At 35.0% G+C, this 22,396-nt stretch overlaps 2 protein-coding genes across 2 annotated transcripts in view; one reads left to right on the top strand and one right to left on the bottom strand.

The window, feature by feature from the left end:
• The window catches only part of LOC113512204 (neurobeachin), a 520,131-nt gene that overhangs the window by 11,638 nt on the left and 486,097 nt on the right, over positions 1-22,396 (bottom strand). The window contains exons 43-46 of the mRNA XM_052896806.1: positions 17,120-17,235; positions 9,544-9,656; positions 8,902-9,042; positions 4,823-4,942 (exon numbers count right to left, since the gene is read on the bottom strand). Coding sequence (XP_052752766.1) covers positions 4,823-4,942; positions 8,902-9,042; positions 9,544-9,656; positions 17,120-17,235 — 490 coding nt within the window. The remainder of the gene's footprint in view (positions 1-4,822; positions 4,943-8,901; positions 9,043-9,543; positions 9,657-17,119; positions 17,236-22,396) is intronic.
• LOC113512015 (facilitated trehalose transporter Tret1-2 homolog) overlaps positions 12,867-22,396 on the top strand; it is a 56,550-nt gene continuing 47,020 nt past the window's right edge. The window contains exon 1 of the mRNA XM_052896804.1: positions 12,867-13,121. Within this exon, the coding sequence (XP_052752764.1) occupies positions 13,087-13,121 (35 nt within the window). The 5' untranslated portion in view covers positions 12,867-13,086. The remainder of the gene's footprint in view (positions 13,122-22,396) is intronic.

The following is a 22,396-nucleotide window of genomic DNA, read 5'->3' as shown; positions in this document are numbered from 1 at the left end:
CAGAAGTGTCGGAAAAGAACAAAACGAAAAAGTATTTGTTTTTGTTTTTTTTTTATACAACTTAGAATGGCAAACAAGCTGACGACCCATCTGATGGTAAGTGGTAACCGTCGCCTATAGACATGAGCAGTGTCATGGACATAACAGAGTACACTGTTTCGCCCATGAAACCCCCCATGCGTTGCCATTCCTGAGGACTCAGCTATTATTCCTCTGTACTTTGTCAATTCACTGCCATATTCCACCCTTCAAACCGAAACACAGCCATGCGATCAACTACTTCATGGTAGAAACACGAACGGGACAGAGGTGGCCAAGCAAACGACTTTTGTCCAAAGTCTCCCTCTGGTAGTTTTGTGTTTCAATTCCGCAAACAGGAAAAAGGTATTTCTGTTTATATTGTTATTCAAAATTTTCGAGTTATTTCTACGCAGTTTAATTATGATACAATAATGATTGGCCAATGGTGTGTCGAATTTGACCTCCAGATAAACTTTACTTAATTGCAACTGAAAAATTGAATATCTTGTGACGAATTTGTTAATCACATATATTTTATTGTATTATTTTATTTAAATGATCATTTTTGGGTATAGTAACAGTAGCTATAATTCGTCTCAGGTTACGTACATATTATTGTAGAGTTCACAGAGCAAAGTACGTAATACGTATGTATATTGTCCACAGGTAGGGTTGTCATCCGTTTGGGTTTCCCCGGACTTGTCCTAGTTTAGAGGACATCCGGGCAGGCACGCCCTTCCCTCCCCCCCCTTCTATATAGTTATACACTTAAAGTAGAATGGATGCAAATGAAATTATATATTTATTTACAAAACTTCACGGTAGAAACAGGAATGGGACAGAGGTACTCAAGCAATCGACTTTTGCACAAAGTCTCCCTCTGTTGCTAGCTCGCCAAAAGAAACGAATTTTGTCTTTAATTCGATGATACTAGTGGAAGATATATCAGACACGACAGACGGTCCATAAACTTGGAAGATGTCGAGACCACGATTTGAGACCCATTACTGAAGTCAATTACATTAAGCTTAATACACATTTCCTAATCACGAACCAAATATTTGAAGAAGAAACTAGATGAACATGTTCGCGATAAAAAATTGGCGTCGACCACGACAGCTAGGTGAGGTAGGTACGGGAGGTTTGCCAACAGAGATCGTTAACCCGCCGCCGCCGCGCCGGCGGGCATTGTGTCGCGATTTTGCCGCTACGTAAGCATTAACAGGGTTAAGCAACAATCTCTGGTCCGATGCTCGCGATGATTTTCAGCGAAACGCAATATTTAATGTCGACTGGCACTAGAGCGAGACTAAACTCTGTTACGGAAATATAAACTGTTTATTAAATTTAGTCTATAGGCGACGGTTACCACTTTGTATCAGATGGGCCGTCAGCTTGTTTGCCATTCTAAGTTGTATAAAAAAAATTTACTTTTTAATATATCTTTGCGTGGTAATTTCTTGTGACACTATCGCATTATTTTACATTTTTACATGAATTTACATGGTACAGAGGAATAACACCTGAGTCCTCAGGAATGGCAACGCATGGGGGATATCATGGGCGAAACAGTATACTCTGTTATGTCCATGACACTGCTCATGTTTATAGGCGATGGTTACCAATTTTCGTCAAATGGGTTGTCAACTTATGTATTATTTTATAAATAAAATGCATTAAAATGATGCAAAAATTATAAGACAAAATAAATATAGAAGTTATAAAGGAATCATTTATAATTATTTATTACGCAGAATTGATCAGATCCGGATCAGTATCAGATGGGCCGTTAGCTTGTTTGCCATTCTAAGTTTTATAATAAAAAAAAAAAAACAAGAAACTCTGTTTAATCCTTTCCATAAGTAATATATGTACAGACAAAGGCATCATTAATTTGTAATGTTACACACTTATACACTTTACTTATATAATACTGTTTAAATTTACAAAGTACTTTAAAATGATCTTGGGGCTATCATGAGTTGTGAAATAAAGCAACGAGTATAACCTATAACTATATTACAATAATCTATAACCAATTATAAATAAATAAATACTGGTTTATTCAGCAAACATTTTTTTTTACAACGTAGGGGACAAACGAGCATGCGGCTCACCTGATGGTAAGTGACTACCATTATACTACCATAGGCATTGCAGGTGTGCTGCCGGCCTTTTAAAAAGGAATATACTCTTTTCTTGAAGGTTATGTTGTCGTATCGGTTCGGAAATACTGCTGCTGGAAGTTGATTCCAAAGAATGGTTGTGCGTGGAAGAAAGTGATGTTACATTGTTACATTTACAAAAAAGGTTTATAAAATGAAAAAAATTACTATGTAATTTGACTATGTATTAATTGAATCAAGCTGTATGTTTTCTTAAAAATAAATAAATAAATAAAATAATAAGTCAGGGAGTTATAGGTTATAACAATTATAACAATTTTATATTCAATAGCTGTAAGCTTATAACTTAATTTGCTAGTGGCACAAAATGAGGCCTACGCCAGTAACGGAGCGAATCGCCCCCGATGTGAATTGATCACTTTTTGTAAAAACATAATTTGCAGTGACAAGACCTTGGTAAAGTAAATCGAAACGAAGAGAACGTTATACAAGGGACGCATGTTGAGCAACTCGTCTTAATGGTGAGCTAAACACCACTGTTTAAGAATCTATCAATTTTCATAAACATTTGCCATTGTTGTCTGTACTTTGTAAATGATAGATAGATAGACAGACAGATAGATACAGATAGATGGACAGATAGATAGATGGACAGATAGACAGATAGATAGATAGACGGACAGATAGATAGATGGACAAATAGACAGATAGATAGATAGACGGACAGATAGATAGATGGACAAATAGACAGATAGATAGATAGACGGACAGATAGATAGATGGACAGATAGACAGATAGACGGACAGATAGATAGATGGATAGATAGATAGATGGACAGATAGACAGATAGATAGATAGATGGACAGATAGATAGATGGACAGATAGACAGATAGATAGATAGATGGACAGATAGATAGATGGATAGATAGATAGATGGACAGATAGACAGATAGATAGATAGACGGACAGATAGATAGATGGACAAATAGACAGATAGATAGATAGACGGACAGATAGATAGATGGACAAATAGACAGATAGATAGATAGACGGACAGATAGATAGATGGACAGATAGATAGACAGAGAGATAGATAGATAGATAGACGGACAGATAGATAGATAGACAGATAGATAGATGGACAGATAGATCGATGGACAGATAGATAGATGGACAGATAGATAGATGGACAGATAGATAGATGGACAGATAGATAGTGGGACAGATAGATGGACAGATAGATAGATAGATGGACAGATAGACAGATAGATAGATAGACGGATAGATAGATAGATGGACAGATAGATGGACAGATAGATAGACGGACAGATAGATAGATAGATGGACAGATAGACAGATAGATAGATAGACGGACAGATAGATAGATGGATAGATAGATAGATGGACAGATAGATGGACAGATAGATAGACGGACAGATAGATAGATAGATGGACAGATAGACAGATAGATAGATAGACGGACAGATAGATAGATGGACAAATAGACAGATAGATAGATAGACGGACAGATAGATAGATGGACAGATAGATAGATAGATGGACAGATAGATAGATAGATGGACAGATAGATGGACAGATAGATAGATGGACAGATAGATAGATGGACAGATAGATAGATGGACAGATAGATAGATGGACAGATAGATAGACGGACAGATAGATAGATGGACAGATAGATAGACAGACAGATAGATAGATAGACGGACAGATAGATAGACGGACAGATAGATAGATGGACAGATAGATAGATGGACAGATAGATCGATGGACAGATAGATAGATGGACAGATAGATAGATGGACAGATAGACAGATAGATAGATAGACGGTCAGATAGATAGATGGACAGATAGACAGATAGACAGATAGACGGACAGATAGATAGATGGACAGATAGATAGATAGACAGATAGATAGATAGATGGACAGATAGATAGATGGACAGATAGATAGATGGACAGATAGATAGACAGACAGATAGATAGATAGATAGATAGACGGACAGATAGATAGATGGACAGATAGACAGATAGATAGATAGACGGACAGATAGATAGATGGACAGATAGATAGATAGACGGACAGATAGATAGATGGACAGATAGATAGATGGACAGATAGATAGATAGACAGATAGATAGATAGACGGACAGATAGATAGATGGACAGATAGACAGATAGATAGATAGACGGACAGATAGATAGATGGACAGATAGATAGATAGACAGATAGATAGATAGATGGACAGATAGATAGATAGACAGATAGATAGATAGACAGATAGATAATTTCTTTGCATTACTTACAGCACACAAATTATAAGAGATACAGATATACATAAACGAGAAAGCGAGATATAAAAGCGAGATAAGAGATATGATTAAAAAATACATAAAGCCAAGTACAATTTTTCCTTTTGTGCGTGTACCATAACAATGCAGTGTGGTCACAACTCAGTTTATTGCTTCGCCCTCAAAAGAGCAAAGCACTGATATTCTGTTGCGGCCAAAGGGAATAGGGTAACAATAAAACAATACTACCAGATTATCATTCTATTTTTATCCCGCAAAAATGGTCTAAACATGTCGCAGTGTTACAAGTCTCTCCAACATAATATAGCTTAAACATCAAATAATAATAGGCGATACATACTTTGACATCAGACGTGTCCCTCTGGCAGTTCTTCCAGGACAGCGCGATGGACGAGAACAGTCTGTTGGGGTGATCGAACTTGCCGCCCTGCAGCGCCAGGAACATCGTCGTCATCGGTTCCTGTAAGACAGAGGTTAATTTAAAATATATATTACGACTGTAATTCTGGTATGGTGTTATTAGAGTTCAACTCAAATGCATTGTAGGCAGTCAATGGATGCAGGTGGTTCACGAGGGAGACTTTGTAAAAAAGTCGATTGCTTTGGTACCTCTGTCCCATTCGTGTTACAACCGTGAAACAGTTGTCTTTGCATGGCTGTGTTTCGGTTTGAATGAATTTACTGGGTACAGAGGAATAACATCTGAATCCTCAGGAATGGCAACGCATGGGGGGTATCATGGGCGAAACAGTATACTCTGTTATGTCCACGGTACTACTTATGTCTATAGGCGACGGTTACCTCTTTCTATCAGGTGGGCCGTCAGCTTGTTTGCCATTCTAAGTTGTATATAAAAAAAAGACCCTTCCTAGTGTATGGGGGAGGCATATGTTCAGCAGTGGACAGAAAATTGCTGAGATGATGATGATGATGATTAGAGTTCAACGTGATAGGACTCAGGAGGTAAGATTTAGCAAGATATCCTTTATAAATATTAATATTATAGTCGAATTAAGATTTTAGGAAACAAAAAAGAAAAAAAACGAAATTTGAATAGGACAACGTTTGTAGAATTGACATGACGTTAATAAACAATAAAAAAAAAAAATACGTTATACAAGTTCATTGGTATTTCAATATCACAACAAATACAAGAACGATTGAAGCATTAAGTGAAACTACAGAAATAAAGCCGGCAAATAGTCGGTAAAGTACGCAATTAACATAAAAAAGACATGCACTCATAGTCTATTTTGGACTCAGGACGCCGCTGAAGCTTTCAACTTTTTGCCTTATCCGTCGCTTGTCGCATCCTATTGAGATGTTTGGATGCGCAAGCGCACGTGCGCGCTATTGTCACCGAGAAATTATGCGATTGTTTTGACGTTTCGCTTTAAGGATTCTCTCATTAATGTTCATTCTAATTTATTATAACGGACTGGAGATTTTATGTTCACAACAGGATGCCCAGTAAGGGCGTTTTCATATATCTACCATAGCACGGTCTGAACTTTAATAGGAAATCAACATGAATGCATGTTCCAATTTTCAAACGATAACATATGTATACCATTTATGGCCATGATGTGTCAGTTCTAAAAATCAAAATAAATTTTTGTGCATAAAACTATTACGAGAAATGTCCAGAATTTTTTTAACATTTTATAGTTTCGTCAATACAACATCAGTTTTATTTTTATATTTCGTATTACTTCTAGTTGAAATATATGTTTAAATATGTACCTACATATACTTTTGGAAAAATGTAATGAAGCGCAAGTGGGTCGACTATTTAACCATAACAATCGTTAATCAAGGGAGCACATGCTTCAACCAAGTCCTAAATAAAGACGTATGTAGATATAAAGTTTAGGCTTTTGCCCTGCAGTGGAATACGTAACATTTTTTAAAAAAAATTTTTTTCACTTAAGTAAAATTTTAGCTCGGGATCCTCAGAGCACGAGCCCAACTCATACTTAATCGTTTTCTCAATGTGATTAAAGATAATTAACATATAACAGGAAAAGGCGTACCTATTTTCCATGCCGTTAGCATTATCAGAAACAAGTCGACCCGTTTCATCAGACACGTGATGCAAGTGATGCAGAAGTTGCATGCATCGTGTGATCTTTATACTATAAGGAGTCTCGTTATCAACAAGACATTATAATAAACCAGTTATATAGTATAATATTACAAAAATAAGTGTCGTAAATAAATTATGAAAATACTTCCTCAATGCATTAATTTACCAGAGGGAAATTTTGTACAAAAGTCGTTTGCTTGGGTACCTCTATTCCATTTTTGTTTCAACCGTAAAGTCTTTGTATGGCTGTGTTTTGGTTTGAAGGGTTTTTTTGATGGGTGAAAATGGTATGGTAATCCCGTCTGCGCTAACGGGATACGTTGGCGGAGCACCAGTGAAGGGTGATAGATGAGAAAGAAAACAGGCCAGTTAGCCCATCATGATGAATTCATCAGGAATTAACCATGATAGTTTCCAGGGAGAATCGCGAGGAGCTCGACCTGGTTGGGTATATTGTTAGCAATGGGATTCTCAGTCTCCATTACTAACAATCCCTTTCCCCTCCCGGTTTGAAGGGTGGGATATGGCGTGAATTTACAGGGTACAGAGGAATAACACTTGAGTCTTCAGGAATGGCAACGCATGGGGGGTATCATGGGCAAAACAGTATACTTTGTTATGTACATGGTACTGCTCATGTCTATAGGCAACGGTTACCACTTTCCATCAGGTGTGCCGTCAGTTTGTTTGCCATTATAAGTTGTATAAAAAAATACATAATCTTTGTCAGAACGCTATGTCATGTTTAATTTCATGTGTAAAGTTGGTTGTCGTTTTGAATTTATGATTCTGCGATTGGAGGGGCCATTCATTGAATTGTACATTTGAAAGATCAGTTGAAAATGGGCAAATCTTGTTATGAAGACTGTATAGTTAAACAATACAAAAACTATTTGGTTATAAAGTCTACAAATTAAGAACGAAAGAAATCTATACTCATAATAAATCTGTAGAGAGGTCAATTCTGTACATGAAATATATTACCAAAATAATTATCAGCGGGTGATTAGTGATCGATACTGATGCTAAAATGCAATCAGTAAAATTTTTGTCTGTCTGTTTATTTTTATATACTCAATTGATTTTATCGTTTTGATATAATTATGCTTCATTATTTATAGTATACTTTCATCACGCTACGATCAATAGGAGCAGAGCAGTGAAGGGAAATGTGTCTGTTACATCAAAATCACTGAACTGTGAGAAAGGACATAGGCTACTTATAGTAAAGAAATATTTATTTAGTGTTTAATTTAAACAAGTAATTACGAAAATATTTAACAATAAACAAAAATCAAAAGAAATACACTAAAATGGTATCATTTAGGCATATGCCATGTTCTTTCGAACACGACGCAGATTTTCAGTAGCACCAATTTTTATATCTATGCACCTACCAGATTTGTGGAATTTAAAACTCAATTATTTCAGCTCCCATATCACTCACCACAAAAATCAATAATGACAAATGTTCACTAAAAAGTAGCGATGACATGATCAGTGGCAGTTATAACAAGAATCAAATCTTGTTCGCACCCAAATCTCTGAGAAGAATGGGAAATGAGAATTGTTTTTAATGGAATCTAGCATTTCCATTGCTATCAATATACTATAACCTACTCAGAAACTATCTTTGCTAATATTTAGTTGATTTTTTTTATACCACTGAGGTGGTAACATGCATACGGCCCACCTGATGGTGAGCTTGGAACGTCTGCAATACCAGGGGTATTACGCGTGCGTAGAATCACTGAAGAAAATTCTTTACACCTTTTTTCAAGGTTGATGCACGACGTTGTAACTTTTTTTTTTATACAACTTAGAATGGCAAACAAGCTGACGGCCCATCTGATGGTAAGTGGTAACCGTCGCCTATAGACATGAGCAGTACCATGGACATAACAGAGTATACTGTTTCGCCCATGATACTCCCCATGCGTTGCCATTCCTGAGGACTCAGGTGTTATTCCTCTGTACCCAGCTTGCTTTCATCCTCACCTACATCCTTCATAAGTGGACACTTTAGCGTATACCGACAGCGCAGGCGGAGTTACTATTCTATTATCATCGATGAAAAGACTGGAGACCGGTAGACAGCAGAGGTCGCCAGTTCGGGGGCCGACCACATACTCTTTTTTTGTTGCAGTATCCCGCCATAGTACCTTCTTAAAGCTCCTCAAATATTGCGTCTAAACTGCGCCCACCGTGTACCCTCTTGTATAGGCATTCCGTCACCCGTATCCAATATTGAGGACGGGATGCCTTAAATACTGTACCGCAAACCATAAAAAAAAATCTTAAAAAAATTACCAAATGACGAAGGTATTACTTACAATCCTGACGAGCCAGTTAAGCACGAACGCGGCGGTCGAGTAGTGGGTTCCGTAGTGGAAGGGCGGCGTGGACTCGTGCTCCCATGTGTTGTACCGTTCCTCGAAGTAAGCGCGTCTGCTCGGGTTCAGAGCACCAATGGGCTGTAAAGAAGAAAAAACATTTTCAACGTTTTCTTGAGATATCGATTTCACATTAATAAAATTGACACCAACAAATTATCGAAAAAAAAAGTTTTTTTTTATACAACTTAGAATGGCAAACAAGCTGACGGCCCACTTGATGGAAAGTGGTAACCGTCGCCTATAGACATGAGCAGTACCATGGACATAACAGAGTATACTGTTTCTCCCATGATACCCCCCATGCGTTGCCATTCCTGAGGATTCGAGTGTTATTCCTCTGTACCCTGTAAATTCACGCCATATCGCACCCTTCAAACCGAAACACAGCCTTGCAAACACAACTGCTTCACGGTTAAACCATATGTACAATACATAGTTTCACTATGCATTAAAGTTTAAATAAATAAATAAAATAATGTAAAAATTTATTATATCATGTCAATTTTATGACGTCAAGACTCTGGGAACTGATTCCATGCACATTATACAGGCATATACATTATTGCGTGTTAGACTTACTTTAGAGAGGTCCCTGTAGTTGGACGGCTGGCTGAGATCTAGCTCTTCGCTCTCGTAGTTGGTGAGGACCCACGGGAACACCGGATACTGGTTCAAGTCATTGTACGTCCGACCTGATCAATGCAAATACAATGCTGTGATTAAAATTCAACCTTTTCTCTTTACACCTAAAGTATAAAATGCTGACTGAAGAGAATCCCTACAAGAAATAAGGCCGCATGTGCACTACGTCATTTATTTTTCTTTTTATAATCTGCTACTTGTTTCAAATATAAATGTGCAATAAAGTTTAAACAAACAAATAAAGTGTCTAAGTCACAAGACAGAAAAGGAAATTTTATTACAATTATTCAGCGATAGAACAGTTAAAAACAATGACATATTAAATTCAAACATGATTTCTATTCTATTAAAAATAACGAGTTATTTTTTTTTATGCCACGAAGTTGGCAAACAAGCATATAATCCGTCAGATGGTAAACGTAGTACGTAGTTAACAATATATATATATATATATATATATATATATATATATATATATATATATATATATATATATATATATATATATATATATATATATATATATATATATATATATAAATCCTCGGATTTAATGAAATGACCACAAATAAAAAAGAAGGAATATTTGCCACTTTGATGTTCAAGTAACCGAGTAACATGACACAGATATTCACCGCCATTATGAAACATTAGACTTTCGTGTTGAGCTGAACGGAGTTTCCCGTGGCGCGACAACGAGGGCACCATGGCGGCCTCAGCGCGGACGTTGAGAAACCATTTCCCAACAAATCCTTGTCGTATTGTCCCTTGACATTATTGTTGATTAACTTCACTTAATCGAACACCTAAATAAGTCACGGCGGGTCAACGTTGAGGGCGTACGCGGCGGCGAATTACTTTAAAGTCGCAATATGATTTATGGACACTGGATAATGGAATTGTCTTAAAGTCAAGTAAAATTTTGCAACTTTGTAAGTGTTGCAAAATTATATATAAATATAAGGGGTAAAAGGAATCTTTAAAATTGGCTCAGAGGTGGCGAGGTTTTCGCGTAAAAAAGATACTGATAAAATTTAATCAAATTTGCTTTAAAATAACCATTTACTTGTATTGTTTTTAATATTATTTATTTTATTTTTAGCATCTTTCACTAAAGCCACGTTGGAGTCCTTCATGAATAACTGAAACGGCCTGGTATAAAAACACTAGAAACTAGAGGTGCCACTCTCATACAAGTAATGCCATCTAAATGGCGGGAAAAGGGATTGTTAGCAATGGAGTTTGACAGCCCCATTGCTAGCAATATGCCCTATTAGGTTGACCTCCACGAGGTTCCCCCTGGAAACCATCGTGAACAATTCTTGTTGAATTCGTCACGATGGGCCAACTGACCTGCTTCATCCTCACCTATCATTCTTCACTGGTGCTCCGCCAGCGTATCCCGATAGCGCAGGCGGGGTTACCATACCATTATCACCCATTACAAAAAAAAAAATGCCATCTAAATATACGAGTATATTACGAAACACAGCTATGCAAACACAACTGCTTTACAATAGTAACACGAATGGGACAGAGGTAGTCAAGCAAAAGACTTTTGTACAAAGTCTCTCTTTGGTGAAATTGTCTCAAATTCGGGAACTACAATTTATTTATCTTTTGAAATTATATCAACATTGGTTGTATTTCAGTTTAATTAATGCAAGAAGAGTTAATTATGAATGATCTCATAGAAACGGCAAATAATATCTTATACTTATATTTATAGTTTTATCATGAATGAATTATTTGTTTGGTTACATCGTCTGTGACTTGCAAACATGATAAAATGTATACAACAAACAAAGAGCTGTCTATGTTGTCCTATATTTAAACATATACTTACTTACGTATGAATAAAATACATTATTGTACTAAAGGTTATCATTATATCATTACAGTTAACGAGTACATCTCAATATTTACATTGGTTAATTTAACGTTAATAAAAAAAACATTAATGAGTATTTATGTTACATATATTATTTTTTCGGATGAATTACATTTTTTTTTTATACAACTTAGAATGGCAAACAAGCTGACGGCCCACCTGATGGAAAGTGGCAACCGTCGTCTATAAACATGAGCAGTACCATGGACACAACAGAGTACACTGTTTCGCCCATGATACCCCCCATGCGTTGCCATTCCTGAGGACCCAGATGTTGTTCCTCTGTATCCAGTAAATTCACGCCATATCGCACCCTTCAAACGGAAACACAGCTATGCAAACACGGTTCACGGTTGAAATACGAATGGGAAAGAGATACCCAAGCAATCGACTTTTGTACAAAGTCTCCCTCTGGTAATTATGATAACTGCAGCATGTCCATAGGCTACAGTGACCGTTTTCTATCCCACGGGCTTTATACTTTTTTGCCATGTTAGTGGTGTCAAAAAAAAAAAGAAATAAAAATGCGTGAGCGTGAATATTAAATATATTTTTTTTGTATTTTAGAAAACGATGGTGACAGTTGAACTATAAACATAGTGTGTCCGGATGTAAACTGGTCCGTGTAGCTTTCTTAGCAGTTTAAGAGTACAGATTGTGTACTCAGTTATTTTAAATTATTAAATTTAAAAAAATTACCTCTCTGTATATCCGATAGAATTTAAACCAAACACATTTCTCTCCTATACGGGCCTAGTACGTTTCCAGTTACGTCTTTAAAACAGAGTTGGTCTCCTAAGAGGTATTTTTTAATATTTTTTTTTAGAATGGCAAATAAGCTGACGACCCATTTGACAGAAAGTGAAAACCGTCGCCTAAAGACATGACCAATACCATGGACATAACAGAGTATCTTGTGTCGTCCATGGTACCTTTCATGTGTTGCCATTCCTTAGGACTACAATGTAATTTCTCTTCGCATAAATATGAAATTTAATCTCTAATTACAATATTAAAATTAGAGCAATATTAGTTTGATTGCAAATTAGATCAACTGCGATCTAGCACAATTTTTTTTTAAATAAACAAATTTATCTATTAATTAAATATTTTTTTCATTGGTGATAATAGTCAACGTGTTTATCCGTGGCCTGCTGGTGACGGTGTCTTTCCCATCCATTGTTGTCGTCACGTGGCCGCGTTTACTTTTCCCGTGAGCGGCTCCGGTGGACCATTCGTCAAACGCTTGCCAACTTTCATAGTCGCACCGGGACACGAAAAACTGCACGCGAAATTATTATATACAAATGCTACGAACAATAAAAGAGTTGCCAACAATTGTAACTAAAACGAAAGTGAAAGTGTTACAAAATAAATTCGGCGTGCTTAATGAGAGTTCGGCTGTATGGACAATTGTCGAGACTTCAACGGTGAATATGTGATAGACGACTGTGTTGTTTTTTTTTATCTTTTATCTGTTGTGTCACTGAATAAGTTTGGAGGGATTTTTCGCGCCAAAAGTTTTTGACAGCTGACAAGGAGGTCTGTGGCAAAAGTTAAAAGAAACACGTAGAATTAAAATTATTGACATGCTGAAAGTGAAAACAACGGAAATACTGAAAAGGTAAGTAAAATATACTTGTATTTTGTTATAATTATTAACTCTTGTGACAATTAGTAGGTGTACCTACTTGAAACTATAGGGATAGTTATAGTGGTGCTAATACAATAAGTTTCTATGTAAGCAGATATTATTTTAATAATGAAGTAGCCCTGTTCTCTATTTCCAATATTATGTGTTTATTATTTTTTTTTATAATAGATTGTACGTCAGGTGTCAGTACATAACGAACTAATAAACTAACTATTATAAGATTTTATTCCTCGATAAAATCGAATCAAATAAATTGACAATCGATTGTAAAAAAAAATTATTATAATCGTTTTAAAATTAGCGACGAAGATATCGCGTATCATATAAAAAATATATATAAGCGAAACAAGAACCAATTTTTTTTAATTTGTTGGAAAATCTGTCATTTTACATTAAACAACTGCATCATCATAGTCAAAGTTAAAAATACGTAAAAACACAGGTTCGTATGTACGAAATGTCATGTAACTAGTTCATTGAATTTGAAATTTTTAGACTACAAAGTAATTAGGTCTTTTGTGATAGCTATCAATGTCGATGTTTTAAAAAGAGGTTTGTCCTTACTAATATTGTAAATGTGAGAGTGAATTTGTTTATTCATTATCTTATAGCGTCTTAACGGCTTAACCAATCATTATGAAATTTAATGTATTTTACGTTTACATGTGTATATATTAGTATTATATGAGATGTAGAAAGATACAAGTATAAGCAATTTTTTTTTCGGTCAGTAAACTCGTAGTAATATCTTGACGACACGGACAAAGTCGCGGGTAAAAGTTAGTTGTTGTTGTAAGTTTGTTGTAATTGTATATTACTACACTATAAATATTAATTTATTTTATTATGTTGATACTTCTAGGTTGCATAGGTTCAAATTTCAGTTTCGTCAATATAAGAACAGTGCCGACTCTTAATATAGTGATTAGTTGCTCTGTGTACACACAGTCTTTGCGTGCAACGTAATCATAGAATTAAAAAAAGTTAATTGAACATTGGATGCCTGTCAGATGGGATAATTGAGGTATTTGCATAGGCGGCCGCGTGCTCGGAAATGAGGAATTCCTGTTTATTTGCTGCTTTGAATGCTGTCCATCAGTGTTTATTGGTTCCATGGTTGACTGCTGTTTACCGCATGTTAGAGTGACGTACGTATTGACGTATTTTGAAGAAACCTTTCAATAACCATTGTTTTTTGATACGAGATGGAATTAATAATGCAATTATAATTGTCGACAGCCCCCAAAAATGAAGTTTTCAATTTGACTGTTGGTTTAACAATTGTGTAAAACATATTAATGTTTTCTAATGTAAATCGATTGTAGCGATTCTCTTTCGAATCGATTGTTCTCAAATCGGTTGTATTTTTTATGTTTGTTACCTCATAACTCCGCCGGTTGTAAACTGATTTGGAAAGTTATTTTTTTTATCTGAAAAGATATACTTACAGATTGGTCGTAATAGAAATTTTATTAAAATAGGTTTAGTAGTTTAGTTTTTAAATCAAATTAACTGGTATTTCCACGATCGAAGTTGGTTTATTTTGTGGAGACAAAATTATAAATCTTTTTGTGATTGGGAAATTATTTTATTTTTTTCGCGCAATAATTCCGCCAATTGCCAATTGTATTTTTTTTCGATATACATATTTTTTCATAATTAGAATACCAACTTTCTCTATTAACGTATATATATCTATCCCATTCGAATTGTTTATCTTTCTACATGAGTACTTCATGCTTCGAGTGTACAGTTAGCTGCATCGATAGGTCGATGTTCTCACACTGCTCGTCTCCGAGCAGTATTACGAAACAGTTCCATTGGTACTGACCAAATGGAACTTACCATTACGCGACAACTGGCGTCTATTAGAAAATAAGCACAGCTATTATTGCAACCGGGCAAATAATTCAATTATAGGCACACGGCGCATGCACCGCACAGTCTGCGGGCAGCCTTAAAGTCACGTGTTCTATATAGCTAGATAGATAGATAGATACTCTTGTTTCCTCCTTAAGATTACAATAGTAAACTTATTATAAATACAAACAATACAGGTATATATTTATAACATTGTACTCGTCATAATTGTAGATTTTTTCATTCAATTTTTTCATGATTTCAAGCGGTTAAATTGTATAATAAATTACCCACTGCATTAAAAACTATTAAAAATTGGAGAATTTTGATAATAAAACTTTGTACTCTTTTGTTGGAAAGATGCATCTACTCAATTGATGAATTTTAAAATACTCTTTTAATATTTTATGCCTTACTAATGACATTTATAAATTGATTGTAATGTAATTTTTGACAATTATTATTGGTTATTTTGTCGCTTCGTATTTTTGTTATTTTGTTATATTTTATGATATCTTCTTGTCACTTGTAAAAATATTCAACACAATGCAGTATTGTAACGAATAAAACTAAATATAAATTATTGACTGTATTCTCATTTCACCTTTTAAAAAAAAAAAAAAAACCAAATGCTATTTATAAATGACAGAGTTCTCGTAATTACAAATCAAACTGAGAACCTCCATTTTTTTTAACGAATATATTCTAAATAAATATTTAATAATATATAACAATAGTCTTCATACTCGGTTTAAAGAATACGAGAATGACGGATCCCAAGCTCACAGACAATATCGATCTTAAGTCTAAAGATCCGCGTGTTCTACCACTTGTATTATGTACATTCTGTTCTAAAGAACTGTTCGAAATGATGCACACAGCTTCACACGTTTGAATCTCGCGTACAATACGATTTCAATGGGGTTTCCTTCCGGGAATGTTCAGATTGTCTCTGCCGAGGTACTATAGTATGGGGCTCTTCAAAAGGAGCGTATTAAGATTGCTTCAGGGTCAGGAATGTGCACGTGACATCCCTGGTTTGCAGGCGTCCACGGGCTATTGTGATAGTTGACCATTAGTTGGGCTGTATTTTTTTTTATGCAACTGAGAATGGCAAACAAGCTGACGGCCCACCTGATGGAAAGTGGTACAGTCGCCTATAGACATGAACAGTACCATGGACATAACAGAGATACTGTTTCGCCCATGATATGTTTGCCATTCCTGAGGACTCAGGTCTTATTTGAATCTATTGTTATCCCACCCTTCACAAACACAGCCATGCAAACACAGATGAAACACGAATACGGCAATCGACTTTTGGGCATTATGTCATAATTTAATTTCCTTCAAATTGCTATAAAAACTATTAACAAAAAAAAATCAATTATTTGTCATTTGTTCAAACTGCTATTTTAGTTCTCGTAATTACATTCCCTCCATTCTAAACGAATATATTCTAAATAAATATTTAACAATATAAACACACATCGTCATAGTCGTAGAATACTGACGGATCTGACAAAGATTACGTATAAAGATCCGTCACTATTCTACGACTATGACGATATGCATTAATCGCTCAAACTTTAAGACCGCAGTAATTGTTTATCTAAATTTCGTAAACGCATCTGTACAAAGTTTAAATTACATAAGCGTAGGAGAAGATTGGACTGATAATTGACACTAACATGAAAGGCGAAGATATTGCAACAGGTTCTACATTACCGAGATGTTCGCGTAAGTATGTTTTGTTAACAATTTAAATCTATTGTTACACTACATACATATGTGCACATAGATGAATACGGCAACACTCGCGGGCATTATGTCATAATTTAATTTCCTTCAAATTGCTACATAAATTAACAAAAAAAAACAATACGTCAATAGACTCTTTTTGGTGGTCTACCATGAAATGAAATACCGAATTTTCGGGCTCATTTTCGTATTTTCGTTCGTAAAGGGTGATATGATAACGATGATGATCGCTATCATACAAGTGTTGTCCTCTGTCGAGGATCTAGGGCAGTCGATGCCATCCATGTCACAACAAAAGTACTCTAGTAAAAACCAGATAAAAATAAACAATAAAATTAAAAACTTACCAGCAATGGTGTTGAGGAACATGAGATACTCGAAATTGGAGATCTCTCGACGCTGCCATTTCTGCGTCATGTTGGACTTGCGCATGAGTTGCCGCGGGGACATCATCGATGCGCGTCTGTAAATTCAAGCAAAAACAACAATATGAAACTACTATAAGCATAAATTGAGACTATTATAAACTTTATATATATATATATATATATATATATATATATATATATATATATATATATATATATATGAATTTCACAAAGTAGTTGAAACTAGAGATGTATTATATAAAGAGGCTTCTGATATTCTGTTTTCTCTACCTAACTTGTAAGAAAACTGGCATGAGACTAGTATAAGACATACAAATAATATAAGATAGACATATTTAAGAATATAAATATTCTATAGCTATATTTCTTCTTTCACAAAATTATTTATTTTCATATTAATTTTTGTTAGAGACTTGTGTGGGTACTAGGATTCCCTGTTGTATAGATTTGCCTGGGGGAAAGGGATTGTTAGTAAAGGGGAGGTTAGTCCCTGTTGCCATCAATATCAGGTCATATCAGGTCGACCTCCACGCGGTTTCCCCCTGGAAACCATCGTGATTGATTTATTTTATTTGAATTCGTCACGACGGGCTAACTGACCTGCTTCATCCTCACCTATTATCCCCTCACTGGTGCACCGCCAGTGTATACCGATAACGCAGGTGGGGTTACCATTTCATTATCATGCATTAAAAGGTATAGATTTGCCTCTAAGATTACAGTCCTGAGCATAACATACTCTTGACCGTTTGCAACATTCTCTCACAGTACCCGTTTATATCTAGTTTCATAACCGCAGTACCCACGTATTCGCTTGCCTATACGTAATATCAATTACCATTTAAATTTGTGTTTACCTAAACCATGTCAAAATTACATTACTTTCAAAATGTCAATGTCAAAACATGGAACATTTAGTTAAGATCAGTTTAAGTTCCTATACGTGTAGCAATACTATGAATATAGTACATTTATTTGTAACAAATCATTTAAAAAATATACAAAATTCAAAAAGTTGACTGTGTTTAGATAGATAGATAGATACTCTTTATTGTTTCCTCCAAAAGATTACAGTAGTAAACTTATTATAAATATAAACAATTACAAGAAATAATCACAATGAGAAAACAATGGGTGACCTTATCGCTAAGAGCGATCTCTTCCAGGCAACCTTTGAATGGAGAAGAGTAATAGTGTTTAATTCGATTTTGTTATATAAATTTTGTAAAATTTATTAATAACGTACATGGTTATGTTGTAGCAATTAAAATATTTAGTTCTCCGTTTACTTTAGGTTGACATTGAAGTAACTTTTAAACCACACTTATATTACGTTCTTCAAACTGGTCTCTTTTTTGAATTTTACATGTTTGTTTGCTTCCTAGTCTACTACTCATCAAGGACGTGTAAATTATTAATTGTCCAATCACTTTTACAACAACTGTATTTCCAATTAATTAAAAAAAAATCAACAAACATTCGTTAACCTTACGATATGTATGAACAATACGGGGAATAATTAGCAATGGAGTTTGACAGCCCCATTGCTAGCAATATACCTTATTAGGTCGACCTCCACGTGGTTCCCCCTGAAAACCATCGTGAACAATTCTTGTTGAATTCGTCACGATGGGCTAACTGACCTGCTTCATCCTCACCTATCATCCTTCACTGGTACCCCGCCGGTGTATACCGATAGCGCGGTTGGGGTTACCTTTCCATTATCATCCATTTAAAAGAAATACCAGCATTGGGGAGTCGTTGGTTGGGATAAATGAAACTAGTTGTAGTTTAGTGTTATACTAGCAGTATCCCGCGGCTTCACTCACGTGAATCACTACACATATAAAGTATCCTTTATGCTTTTTATAGCATTTCATATGTGATTCTTTAGATTGCTGTAACATTTTTATTTATGAACCAATTAAAATAAAACAAACACTACATGTTAAGTGAAGTAAACTGTAACGCATTAGTGAAAACTGCATTCAATCGGTTAAGCTATTTCTGAGATTAGTGTACAAATGCACAGACAGACAAAATTTCTAAAAATAATTGTTTTGGGTTCTATTACGTTTATAGCTCCCTTATAATAGCTTCCTTATAATAGTAATACCAGTTATGATTTCATTATATTTATTGATTTTACAACAACAAATTAATCTTTACCTAATAAAAAATAAATAAATGAATAAATAACTACCTAATAATAAACGCGTCAAACCGCGCGACACCGTGCGATTAATTTCCGCACATACCATGGTATGGAGTTACGAACGTACGATACCGCGCGGTCCTCGACATTGCGTACCGATGTGCATTGACAAAAAGACTTTATTGCTTTGCTTTTTGTTATGTTTTAATTTTCTCTAGCAATTCGCCTTCTCCACGTCTATCATAATAATGAAGTGTGTATATGTGAAATTGTGGTGGCCATTCATGCGTTGTATGAAGGCCGTCATTGTGCGTTCGCGCGAAAAAGTCCGACCATATGAACCTAGTTTAAAGCCTTCTTCCTTGTTTTATGGAATTTACCTGCATATATTTAGTTTTTTTTTCTGTCAATATACAGGAAATGAATAATGTTTGGAGCGAATTATGTTATTATTTAAAAGCGTTTGCAGCATGGCTCTGTTGTGTTCATAAAATATACAATTATATTCGTAATTTGCGCAAATATTAAAATAACTCATAGTATAAAATCACAACGGAATAACATAAATACAATTTACATGAAAAGGTTTGCTGGAAGAAATCTCTTATTAGAGATAAGCTCGCCTTTGTACATTATGTTTCAAATGAATTGTGGTTAACATTATATTTTGTGTACAGTAAAGAATAAATATATAAATAAATAAACTACCGAAGAGATTGGAGTATAAATCTGTAATCGGTATTGTTTCAGGTAAGATTTCTTATTTTATTCTAGTTAAATTAAAAAAGAAATTGAACCTTAAAAACATATAAACATAACAAATATACGAGAAGTATGTATATATTTTAGTTACAATATATATATATATATATATATATATATATATATATATATATATATATATATATATATATATGCTAAAATATAATTCATATATATTTTAGACTTTTAACATATTCAAAAATAGATATCCGACCTATCTCTCTAATTTGCTTTGACGTTTACTATGTGTGATTTATCTTGATCTATTTAATTTAGTATATTTATGTTTATGTATTATTATATCTTATTTTTATATTTAGAATATTTTGCATTTTGTTTGATTCCTTTTATGCATTTACTGTGTCTGACTTGCGCCATCTACCTTTCTCTCTGTACTTATCCATTCTTTATGCCAAAATATATGCACATTCTGTATAAATACTCCTTGTATACATCTCTACTGTGCGCAATAAAGAGTTTATTATTATTATTATAGGCGATATCAAAATGGGTGATGACCTTTTCTCCGCCATCAGAGTTTCAGACCAGAGGAACCCAATATATAGATATCGGATCGGTATCCGTATATCCCATGTTTAACAAATACACTTAAGATATTTTTACTGTGTGCTAGTTGTAAGAAAATTTTCTAAGTGTTAATCTAGAATGTGGTAGTTAATTCAAATGTATCAAGTCGTTTAGATGTTAGTAAGTAATGAAGTTTGTTCAGGACACCTAACAACGTTGCATCACTGTCCTGTTACCTATTGTTTAAAGAGCGAAATTTGGTCTACGTTCGATTATTTTGTTTTAACGTAAAATTCAGTAACAAAAAACTTAGAGAGAAACCAAAAGCCCATTATAAATCTAGAAATACCATCCACCCTAAGCTAGAACAGTTTGTTTCCTTGTAGTGCTTTTTCCCATAATACTAAAGGGGGTTGGGGCTGAGCCCTGTTATTAACCTATTTAGGAGCCTAGTTTTAAAACCATAACTTCTGTAATTGTTTATATTTATAATAAGTTTACTATTATAATCTTTTGGAGGAAACAATAAAGAGTATCTATCTATCTACTGTGCCCATTTTAAAAAATAATATTAGTTCTGTAAACATAAAAAACTACAGTTACGTTTTTACGAATAAATCTCATTTCATATATTCAGGTCACGCGGACATAGTCACGGGTAAAAACCAGTAAATAATATACAACTAGGAAACCATAAAGCACGTGGAATCTATCAACTCGTCAACTACCGTGTTTTGTTCTTTAGTTGTAGAACAATGTATGGATACTGTAGAAGGTTGTACATTATTGATTAATAACATATGATACTATTAATTTTATTACTAAATATGGTCATAACACTAAGTGACGTGTTGCCATATTGGGTATATGATTGGTATTCATCTGTCAATCCATTTATTAAATAAAAAAGACTTTACACATGTTTCCAACATCTCATAGAACATTAGAAAGTACATAGGTATAATTATACCAATATAGTATTGCACATCACTATTGCGTTATGGCTTCGTGTGGTTCCGCCATAGAATGGGCCCCCCTTCTCTTCCCTTGGGTGTCGTAAGAGACTAAGGCAGCTTCATGGTCGAGGGATAAGCAGTAGTGTCCCTTTTAAAACATCACTAAAGCCTAATTACAGTTGCTAACCCGGTTGCCAAGAGTGGCAACTACTGGCAATCCCCCTCCTTATGGGAGAACCTATGTTTAGCAGTAGATATGATGATGATAATCATCTTATTAGAAGACTTATGAGTTATTAAATTGCCTATTTTAATATTGATAGGCGTAATGCATTGTCTAAAGATCCTGAACATTAATGATTTTTTTAATGGGTGATAATGGAATGGTAACCCTACCTGCGCTATCGGTATACACTGGCGGGGCACCAGTGAAGGATGATAGGTGACGATGAAGCAGGTCAGATAGCCCATCGTGACGGATTCAACAAGATATGTTCACGATGGTTTCCAGGGGGATTCACGTAGAGATCGACCTAATAGGGCTAGTCAATTGCTGTCAAACTCCATTACTAACAATCCCTTTCCCCCACATTTATGAATTAGCTGGTTCTGGTTCTGGGTCATCTCTAATTGTTCATTAACGACTATGGTCATAACGGGCTATCAGGGGGGTAAAGGGATAGTTAGCAATGGAATTTGACAGCCCCATTGCTAGCAATATGCCCTATCAGGTGAACCTCCACGTGGTTTCCCCTGGAAATCATCGTGAACAATTCTCGTTGAATTTGTCACGAGGGGCTAATTGACCTGCTTCATCCTCACCTATCGTCCTTC

The sequence above is a fragment of the Galleria mellonella genome, unplaced genomic scaffold (assembly GCF_026898425.1).
Source record: "Galleria mellonella isolate WM207_F2 unplaced genomic scaffold, CSIRO_AGI_GalMel_v1 utg34, whole genome shotgun sequence".
In the NCBI taxonomy this organism is placed as follows: domain Eukaryota; kingdom Metazoa; phylum Arthropoda; class Insecta; order Lepidoptera; family Pyralidae; genus Galleria; species Galleria mellonella.
Note: the sequence above shows the minus strand (reverse complement) of the source record. Positions and strands in the feature narration are given on the sequence as shown.